General features: G+C 39.4%; 1 protein-coding gene across 1 annotated transcript in view; it reads left to right on the top strand.

The window, feature by feature from the left end:
* Positions 1-11,379, top strand: part of RYBP (RING1 and YY1 binding protein) — an 81,902-nt gene that overhangs the window by 12,709 nt on the left and 57,814 nt on the right. Inside the window, exon 3 of the mRNA XM_011971308.1 lies at positions 3-366. Coding sequence (XP_011826698.1) covers positions 3-366 — 364 coding nt within the window. The remainder of the gene's footprint in view (positions 1-2; positions 367-11,379) is intronic.

Below are 11,379 nucleotides of genomic sequence, written 5' to 3'. Positions count from 1 at the left end.
AGGCTATCCGGCCCGGGCCCAGGGCTTGCAGGGTGCCAGTGGGGGCGCCCCCTTCCCTTCCTCGCTCCCTCTTCCAGTCCCCGGAAAGGGTGGGTGGGTGGTCTCTCGAGCGAAGTTTCCAGCATTGGATTCCTGCAAAATTACGACGGCTCACCCGCGCTTGTGTTTTGCTGTCTCTCCCCCGTTTTCCTGCTCCCTGCCTCTTCCCTCCCTTTCCCCCCACTCTCCACTCCTCCGAAGGCCAAAAAGACAAGCGAAACCTGCCGCAGACGAGGGGTTTTGGGATTGTAGCGTCTGCACCTTCAGAAACAGTGCTGAAGCCTTTAAATGCAGCATCTGCGATGTGAGGAAAGGCACCTCCACCAGGTACTTGAAGATCTGTGTTACCTTTTGTTAAAGGACTTTTTTTTTTGTTTGTTTTTTAAAGTGAGGGAGAGGGTAGTGAGCCTTACTTTCTGCCCTCTTTCCAACTTGTTGATTAAGGCTTTTTTTGCATTTGGGGGTGGGTTGTGTGTGTTTTTGGGTTGAGTGTATTAAGTGTTGGGTGAAAAGCCTTGTGTTCACTAAATGATTTATGGGAGGGAATTTTCCCAGGTTTTCATCTTATTTCAAACAGACACTGGATTTATTTGACACTTGTGTCTGTTGGCTTATTGGTATTGACTGGGGAAGACAGGAAGCAGTACTATCGCTATGGATTGTAGGACATAGACCTTTTATATTTTTGCCATGTGTAGAGTGGTTTTAATTTGCCTGTCCCGAGTTATTTTTCTCTTGTCTGAGAAATTTAGTGGGGGTAGTAAGGCTGGCTGTGCTTTTCCTGTATTGAGCTGCAAATGTCTGTTACTTTCTTGCACTGGAAAATAAATGTCGGTGTTTGATAAAGTAAGTGCATTTTGTGGGAGGCTGAGCTGTCAGTTTTGTTTTGTTTTGTTTTTTTTCCTTTGACTAGCTTATGTGGCGTGGTGATGGGGGACGATTTTGTACAATGGTGAAATGGGCAGTAACTATATGGAAGTTTGTGTTTAAAGCTCTATTATGATTAAAAGAATGTTGAAAGAATTCCTTTCCATTTTGATGAAGGTCGTAAACTGCATGTGATATTAAAACGAGTTGAACTACTTTAGATTTAACATTCATAAATACTTGGATAAAATGTCAAGACTGATTTTGTAGTCTTCCGGTCACGTTATAATTTGTGTCTGAAATTTGTTTCATTGACGTTAGAGTTTGAAACTGTTTTTGGTGTCATTTAGTGAACAGGCATTGGCTTGTGTGAGACAGAATGAGTTTCTGGTGAATCCTTTAAAACATTACAGTTGATTGCCAAAAGTCTCATTTTATCAGGTACTGTTTTTGAATTGGTGACATTCCAGTATGACGGTGTAGTAGTATTTCACAGTGCCAACTGGATATTGTTCTTTGATTAGATGAATATGTCATGTTAAGATTTCACTGGTTTATTTATACCTGGGATTAAGTAGGATTATTGGGCAACCCAAAATAATCTTAACTCTGGGATTAATTGGCCTAATTATTGTTTCTGTGAATTGCACTCTTTGAATAATGAGACCTTTGAATAAAAATACTCAACTAAAAATATTACCCCATACGTTGTTTTAAGTGCATTTTTGTATTATCATGGAATATATCTAAAGTAAAAAACACGCATCAGTAGTTTCATAGATTTTGTTTTGCTGTCTAAAGTAGGGAATTCCATCAAATGGCATGAAAGTTTTTAGAAATGTATTTGTTACTTAAAACAGTAGTGATTGTATATTATTTATGAGTAATGTTTTTTACATGTAGAATCCCTCAGAGGCCAAACCTCTTTATTGTGGTTTTGCTTTGAGTGTTACCGTAGATGGTGTTCAAGTAAATGACTAGGAAACTCCTAAGAACTTGAGAACCTTACTGGTGAAGAGAAACGTAAACCAAATTCAGAAGTTTATGTCTGATTTATTGCTGGGAATGATTATCTCATAATGAAATGCATTTCAGTTTTTAACATGCATTTTAAAAAACCTTACTCATCAATTTTTCGGAAGCACATGGAAGGTTTTGACTTTTGAAAACAGTATATATGTTTAAAGTTTTTTCAGAGCCACAGATGACAGTTGAAACTTCGCTTACAAATACTGAATTATTCACAGTGAAAATATTTTAGAATCTATTCAGGAACAAGGAAAGGCATGTACTTTAAGGGTCTTCGAGTAATTTTCTGATGCCATTTAATAGGATTTGAGTACAGATTTAACAGGTATGAGGACTGAAAACTGTGTCCATTCATGACACTCTTAACTGGCCACAATTTGTTTCAATTTGGTTATTGTCAATATTTTGGTGTTCTATAGCTATTCAGAAGTCATCATTGATTGGAATACAAATAACGTTTTGGTTTTCCTACATTATGAACAGGTTTTATGTGGAGAAGTGAGTTTGACAGGTTTTCATTCTATCCTGTCTCGTGTGTTAACTGTTGGTTAATCTCTTTGTGATACTGGTTACTGCCATGTTTTTTTCTTGGGCTTGTATTTTTTTTGTACCTCAAAGGTTTGAATATGAACTTGACATTTTCTGTCTTGTGTAGTTTTAATCAGACTTGGTATTGAATGACGGCAGTAGAAAACTTGTGTTTTGAATGCTGGATAATAGGCAAATATTTGTGATTTTTAGAATAATTTGTTTCGGGGCACAGAAATTGTGTTTCATTGCTCTGAGCTGGTGTTATGTATTTTAACAATTCTAGCTAGTTGGCTAGCCGGTGGTTATTTGGCAGTTTTTGATCATTCTCGTCACTGATCATCTACCAGTCAACCAAGGAAACCACCTATGACTTAGTGGTAGGCCGGTATGATAGAGAACTATATTTGCCCTTTGAGGGTAGAGTTGATACTGCTGATTTGATTGGGAAAATACTGCCATTCGTCTAAAGAACACTTATTAAATTCGTAGGATATGAAAGATGCTGCTGAAGGGATTGGAGAGAGGCGAGGGGAGTGTTAAAAGGTTGATAAACCATGTATGGGAATGACCATAATTCCAATTATAAAGGCTCTACGGAAGGAGGGGTCTGGCTTAGGGAATCAGTTAGAAGGATTCCTTCTTCTCCATTTCTTTTGGACAAGGATAGTTAGTTTTTACAAAATCACCTGGCCCCATTTCACTGTTACCATGTACATCAGATATTTTTAATTCTGCAGGTGGAAGTGTTAAGGTGATTGAGAATGAAGTCTTTTTTCTTCTTTTTGGAGCAGCAATAGAGCCGAATGAAAGATGAGATGGTCTTAAGGAATCTGTTAAGGGAAGAAGGTGACCTAGGCTGTGTGGAGGTTCAGGGGCAGCAGGAGAGATCTGTATTTTAGATGTATTGTCAATATGTGTTGGGTTTCTTTGGTTCTTTGATACACTTGTTTTTCTAACTAGACTGTCTACTCTTGATGCCTTTCTGGTTATGTATATCCTTTTTTTGGAGACAGGGTCTTGCTCTGTCATCCAAGCTAGAGTGCAGTGGCTTGATCATGGCTCCCTACAGCCTCAACCTCCCTGGCTCAAGCGATTCTTCTACCTGAACCTCCTGAGTAGCTGGGACTATTGGTGTGCACCACCTTCGGCACATTTTTGTATTTTTTATGGAGACAAGGTTTCGCCTTGTTGCCCAGGCTTGTCTTGAACGCCTGACCTCAAGTGATCCTCCTGCCTTGCAGGCGTGAATGATAATTTACTTATAACACCCATTGTAAGTGTGCAAATCAGTGATTTCTAGTCATTTTAAAGAGTTGTGCAGCCATCACCACAACCCAGTTTTAGAACATTTCCGTCATGTCAAATGGTTTCCTCATATCCATTCTGTAAGTCTAACACAACAGAATGGAGACGTCATGGGCAACAGGTGTTGTTTCCCTACCATGCTGATGTACTCTGAGCCTTTCAAGGTAGAAAATAAAAGAGTGTATGTTAGAATGTGTGTGGAAGGTGGCAAGTGGCTGGGGGAGAAACACTATCCGTTCCTTAAGTGATAGCTAAAGTAGTATTTCCCATCCTGCTTTGCCAGTCTCAAGAAAGAGGATACCAGCTTCCAAAAGTAGGAAAAAAACTGCAAATGAATGAATGTACCCAACTGTGTTTTTGTTTTGTTTTTTTTTTCTTTGTATTTTCCACCTTCCTACAGTTCCAGCTAATGTTTTTTTGTTGTGGTTGTGGTTTTTTTTTTTTTTTTTGGTAGAGACGAGGTCTTGCTGTGTTGCTCAGGTTGGTCTTGAATTCCTGGCCTCAAGGGATCCTCCTCCTTTGGCCTCGCAAAGTGCTGGGATTTGCCCACCCCCTAACTGTTGTTTTGTTAAGTTGTATTTCTCAAGGTTGGGCAGAGTAGCTTCTTAGACTTGGTGATTTAATTTTACTTTTGTGGTCTTGTTATTTCTCTGCTTTCAATGTTACCTTAATTGTAAAATAAAAATTACCAAGACATTGCTGAATATAGTTGTTGATTAGTGTTCCCTTGATAGTAGTCCTGCATTTTTACTTTCAGCTACTGCTTAATCACAGTCACTTGCAAAATTGGAAAACTTTTACTTTGGCTAATTACCGTAGGTTTAGAACTTTCTGGTCTTCAACTCCAGAAATGTATCACTGTATTGAGATCATGTTTTATTTTATCCCTGTTTATTTGAATACTGTCGCTCTGAAAAAGTTGGCTGTTTTTGGAGCTTTTGTAGACAAGTATGAGTGAGAAAATTAGGTGTAGAATAAAATTGTGTAGAAATAATTATCTTTGGAAAAAGTTGGTATTCAGGATATTGAATTGCGTCTTAGCAGCTGTTTTATATGTAATGTTTCCCTTGTTTGAGAACTTACCAGTTTTTCGCAGTTGTAACTTTGGACTGTCCATCCCCCCCTTAAATTGAGATACCCTGCAACCCAAAATCTCTTGAACAGTCATGAAGTACTTTAGAAGTTTTATGGAAAAACATGACATAGTTATGATCTTTGCTGGAATCTTCAAAAAGGCATCATCTTGTGGTGCTTTTTAGGTAGAAACACTCCCAGAATAAGGTAAGATACCTGCACTGGGCAAAGTCAAGCCTCTTACTCATGTTTCCTGGTGATCCACAGCAGTGGTTTTGCTCCTTTCGTCATATTGTTTTTGTTGTAGTGTTTGTCTTTCATAAAAATTCTCCATAAAAATATGTGAAAATTACCTGTCTTCCAAATGAAACTTTATCAAACCTTTCAAGCTGAAAACTGGTACAATTTTAAGATCATTCTTACCCAGGAACAGAGTAATAATTTATTTTGTGTTTACTGTTGCATTGGACTTACTGATTTATTGGTATGACTTGATCTTATGTGTACTTGGTGACCTTAAAGTAAATTGCCTGAGTAGTTGTGGTCATTTGACAAGTTTTTATTGAGCACACAGCCATTTGCGCTCTTGGTGTACAGTGGTGTAAAGACAGACCAGGTCCCTGTTCTTATGGAGCTTAAAATACTATGGACAGGAAGAGAAAGTAAACAAATGAACAGAAAAATAAGAATTTCAGCTAGCGACAAGTGCTATGAAGAATTTAGAACAGGATAAGGAACTACACAGGGTGATGAGAACTGGGTGGAGTGACTGCTTTATAGACAGTGTTGAGATAATGCATTTACTTTTTTAGGAAAAAGTAAGGCTACTTCCTTTTGGAGCCAGGGATAATTCTTAAGTAGGTTTACCTGTGCCATTGGTTGGGGGGACGGACAGCTTTTAGATTTGGAGCCCTTGTGCATAGGCTACTAAACTTGTAAACTTAGTTGCATGTTGTAGACTAAGCCCAGGCCAGCTAATTTACTAGTATTTTTATTAGTCATTAAGGTGGAAGATTATGAATGGATTCACTTACATATTATTTATTCATGTGGCATATATTGTGTGTTTCAGTAAGTGCTGAAGAAAATTCTAAGATTAAGAAAAACTTTCTCAAGTAGCTGTAGTTTGCCAAAATAGTTATTAGAACTAATTCAGTTCATTAGTACTTTCAGTAAATAGTAGGTCTCTCGTGTCCTAAATGACTTGAGCTGATACATTCTACAGTCTTTCTGGCCCTTGTTCTCGCTTTTGCCTCATTACCCATGCTTTTTCTCTTTGTGGCATCTTTTGTGTTACTTTTCATAACTAGTACTCCCACTTCCCTTTTTACCTGTAGATACAAACTTTTTCTACTGTAGCATACACAGAAGTGCACAAGTAAGTATAAGGATTTGATAAACTTTTGCAAAATGAGCACACCTTTGCAACTAGCACCCAGATAGATTTTTTTTTTTTTTTTTTTTGGGAGACAGATTTCTGGCTCTGTTGCCCAGGCTAGAGTGCAGTGGTGTGATCACAGCTCACTCTAGCCCCAACTTTGGGGCCCAGGTGATCCTCTTACCTCAACCTTCTGAGTAGTTGGGACCATAGACATGTGTCACCATGCCTGGCACATTTTTAAGAGCTTTTTTTTTTTTTTTTTTTTTGAGACAGGGTCTCCCTATGTTGCCTAGGCTAGTCTCGAATTTCTGGGCTCAAGCGATCCTCCTGCCTCAGCCTCCCAGAGAGGAGTTATTATAGGCATGAGCCACTGTGCTGGCTTGCACCTAGATTCTTAATCAGATTCTTAAAGAGAACCTTACTAGAACATTACTGGAAGCCCCTTGTACATTGTCCCCTGTGGACCACCTCCCCCACCCCCATCCTGTCTTTTAATACTAGAGATCAGTTGTGCTTGTTTTTGAACTTTCTGCAAGTGGAGTATGCTATGAATACAGTACACAGTAAGTACTGTATGTACCACTGTGTATATATGTGTATACAGTATACTCCACAGTGAGTGAAACAAGCCAGACTCAGAAGTGTATATACTGTATGTACCACTTTGCTTAGTAGCCACAGTGTACGCACTGTGGTACATACATATACTTCTGAATCTGGCTTGTTTTACTCATGGTCAGGTGTGCAGGATTCATTCATGTTGTTGTGTGCAGTTCTTGCTTATTTTACCAGTGCTATTCTATCCTAAGAATATCTTAGGCATTCAACTCTGCATGCAGACCCTTCCTTACACGTTCTAGAGGGAGGACCTGTCTTCACCCTGTGTTTATTACCCACATACTTGAACAGCTGTCTCCTCCAGGCATCATTATGCAAAAGGAATGAAACCCGGTGTGTACAACTTTCTAGAGGACGTAAAAGGAGTCAGCTTTTGCCTCTCATCAATAGTATTGTTTATCAGTCATTTCTTTTTCGAGGCATTGGTTGAATAAATGGGAAAATTCCTGCTTTCAAGGAACTTAGCAGACCTGTTGACAGATGAGACCATAAGAGGAAAGCCAGTGAAGCACCCAGTGATGTGAACGCTATGGTAGGCATGGAATGAGCAGGTACATAATAGAGACTGCAAGTGCTTTTTAGAAGTTAGAGATTCATTCTCTGGGGCTTCATCGGGAAAATCCTCACTGAATCTGGGATCTAAACTGGGCCTTATGATTCTTGGATGTAGGGTTTATTGTATAGGTTAATATAAGTTACTTATTAATAGTTGTTTGCCCACTTCCCTATTGACTATCTTCAGGTGACAACATCCACATCTTCCCACATCTCCCCAGGAGCTGGTGATTCCCAGATACTATTCGTTAACTAGCGTCACCACTCCCATGCACACACAGTACAAACAAATCCAGCTGCTCCCTGGCATCTCTACTTGACAACTTAAAGGCAGTTCAGATCCCACAGGGTGAAAAGCTGAATTCATCTGTCAGAGTGTTTTCTAAAATCCCAAATTGATTATGTCCCATTCCTGTTTAAAGTGATCTCCTGATTCTCACTGCCTTTTGGATAAAATCCAATCCTGAGTATCATAAGGGGCTTGTGATTTGGTCCTTTTCTGTGTTGTTCTTTAGAATTTCTGGAAGCAGCCTATCATCACTCCATCTGCCCTCCATACACAGCGTTTGTGTGTGTTATGCCAAACTGCTTGGTGTTTTCCAGTAGTGGACCATGATATCTCACTTCCTTACCTTACCTTCTTATACTTTTCCTCTGTGTCTTCTTCTGAAATGCTTCTTCGTTTTGTCCAGGCCGACTCCTGTTTGTCCTTCCATGTGTCTCAGGAAGCCTTTCTTTCCATTCCCCTCCAGTCATTCATACCTCTGTCATAACACATAGACTGTATTTTTTATTTGATTTCCAATCTGCCTCTGTTAGGTTGTCACCTTTTTTGAGGGCAAGACCTTTTTGTTGCATAGCTTTAGTTTGCTGTGTCTGTTACAATGCCTGGCATTTGGTAGTGGTTGAGTAAATATATGCAGAATAAATGAAGACTGGGAGAAGGAGTTCCAGTTAAGAGTTCTAAAAAATAACTGTTTTTTCAAAGTCTTGGGGCTTTCATCTTGTGTGTTGAAAGTTACTGGATTAGGGGAAAGTTGTCTTTATGAAGTGTGCCCTTAAAACTAGTTTTCCTATTTTTCTGTTGCAGTTCCCACCCCCCATAGCCCCCAAAAAAACAAGTACTAGAAGTTAAACATGGAACTGTAGTCTTGGAGGCTGTAGGCAATGCATTTAAAGTACTTCTGGAGTGGTTTTGAGCTTCAGAGCATTGACACACTTCCCTAAATAACTGTGACAATTCTATTTGCTGTTGCCCATTGGTGATTTCAGTGGCCAGTAGTCATATTGGAAAGTCTGATAATAAAGCGGGGGATCAGTCATGTGGTGCCAAACCAGTTGTGGGGAATAAAAAATAAGATGTGATAAGCAACTACATTCCCATTTGTAAACTGGCATCTGCGGCAGTTTAAAAATGGTGGCAAAACCATTCTGAGTATTGTTGGAAATGTTACGTTGTCTGTTCTGCCATGTTAATATACCTTTAAGTTGATAGTTGCATCTTGTACCCTTGGTAGTCATACTTTGTACGTTGTGTATGCCACTATCCTCTTGAGTAATTTGGATTAATTAGTTTGGTTAGATTGAAGTCTTGACTCATTCACTTCACTCATTTATTTAGCTGTATTTTCAGTTCCATGCAGTGAGTGACACAGACTATGGTGCCAAAAAGGAATTCTCAGTAAGGGCAATGCACATAAATTACTGTGTTACTCAGAAATCATGAATAGTTGAAATCACAAGGTAAATGGTGAAAATTTTGTTTTCAAATAGGATTAGATATGACTTTCTTCCCTCCTTTCTTCCCTCTGTCAATTTAGAAAACCTGCTTAAATTATCCTGTGGTTGGGAAAAGAAACTAGTGGAAGGAATATGTTAAAAAAACCTCTTTATTAAAATGTATTGAAAATATTTTTCTCTACAACTTAAGAGCATTAGCAAATACAACCTAGGATGAAACTTTAATAGCCTTTGAGAGGGACGAGAAATGAAATTAAGGGTGATATATGATGCCAGTATCATTGATGTATTGGGTCTCATAATACATACAATGCATGGTAGTTAGTCATAGGGAGAAAACAAACCTGGTGACTGGTTTTTAAGAACAAATCAGATTTCTTGTGTATCTATGTGGTTTAACTGTTCTTGTCCTTCTTTTACAAAGAACCTTAAACCTTAAACAGGTTTAATATCGTAAGTGCTACAAAAATAGTCAAGATTGTAATAATTAGGAATCTCGTTCAAACTACCTTAGGTCAAAAAAGCCAAAAATGTACTGGCCACGTAGCCAATGAGAGAAGGTTGATGTTTGAACTCAGGGAAACGGGAAGAACTGCAAGAATCAGGACTCCTGTCACTTGACTAGTCCCTAGATTAAAACAGAAAAACAAATAAACCAAGCTCATCCATCATCCCGCTATTCAGAATTATTTATTGAGCAGTTTGTTCATTGGACCTCACATACTTGAGTAACTACGGTTTTCCAGGTACTTTGCTTTTATAATGATATTTCATTGAATTTTCAGAATGATGATTCCCTGTGGGAGTGGGAGAATTATGCTATGTGTTATATGAAACAAATTGAGTTTGATTTTTAAAGGCATGTATTCTGGCTTGTTGGTTGATAGAGTTCATTTTGGTTTCTTCTTCTAAGGGAAAAGTTTTATGAACACTTAATGGTTTTAGAGTTCTAATTGTAGAAAATAAAGATAAAATCTAGATTTCTTTCAGGATTATTTTCATTTTGGGAAGAACCAAAACATTGGATTCTTTTTTTTTTTTTTTTTTTTTTAGTCTCGCTCTGTCGCCCAGGCTGGGGTGCAGTGGCCGGATCTCAGCTCACTGCAAGCTCCGCCTCCCGGGTTCCCACCATTCTCCTGCCTCAGCCTCCCGAGTAGCTGGGACTACAGGCGCCCGCCACCTCGCCCGGCTAGTTTTTTGTAATTTTTAGTAGAGACGGGGTTTCACCATGTTAGCCAGGATGGTCTGGATCTCCTGACCTCGTGATCCGCCCGTCTTGGCCTCCCAGAGTGCTGGGATTACAGGCTTGAGCCACTGCGCCCGGCCCAAAACATTGGATTCTTATAGTATAGTTAACTTTGCCCAATTCTTCCATTAAAGAATAATTATGTATACAAGGGAACTCAGACTTAATATTTTTGTTCTAAATTTGTTTAGAGTGCTGGTTCTCAAACTTTTAGCATGTTATCAGAATCACTTGGAAGCCTTCTTCAACACATTGCTGGGTCCCATTCCCAGAGGTTCAGAAAATTAGATGTTGGAGTTTTTTGTTTTTTTTTTTGAGACGGAGTCTCGCTCTGTCGCCCAGACTGGAGTGCAGTGGGGTGATTTTGGCTCATTGCAACCTCCACCTCCTGGTTCAAGGGATTCTCCTGCCTCAGTTTCCCGAGTAGCTGGGACTACCGGCACCTGCCACCGCGCCTGGCTACTTTTTTGTGTTTTTAGTAGAGACTGGGTTTCACCTTGTTAGCCAGGATGGTCTCGATCTCCTGACCTCGTGCTCCGCCCGCCTCATCCTCCCCAAGTGCTGGGATTACAGGCGTGAGCTACCGCGACCTGCCGATGTTGGCATTTTCAAAGTAAACTTAAGTGGTCAGCATTTATAGGAACCATGTTTTTGGCATTTGAGGTGATTCCTTAATTGATGAAAACATTGTGCAAAGTATAGGCGTGTTTATAAATTAGGGAACCATATCAATTAAATTCGTATCTTTTTGCATTCTAAAATCATCTATCTTGCATTATTAGCATTTAGGGTTGGATTTCAGATATGTTTTAAAAAAATCTCATTTCTGGCTGGAATGTGGTGGCTCATGCCTGTTATTCCAGCACTTTGGGAACCTGAAGCAGGAGGCTTGCTCACAGTCAGGAGTTTGAGACCAGCCTGGGCAACAAAGTGAGAACCTGTCTTTACAAAAATAAAATTAGCTGGGCATGGTGGTGCACACCTCTAATTCCAG

This window comes from Mandrillus leucophaeus, unplaced genomic scaffold (assembly GCF_000951045.1).
Source record: "Mandrillus leucophaeus isolate KB7577 unplaced genomic scaffold, Mleu.le_1.0 Scaffold121, whole genome shotgun sequence".
In the NCBI taxonomy this organism is placed as follows: Eukaryota; Metazoa; Chordata; class Mammalia; order Primates; family Cercopithecidae; genus Mandrillus; species Mandrillus leucophaeus.
This window is presented reverse-complemented; position numbering and strand designations above follow the sequence as displayed.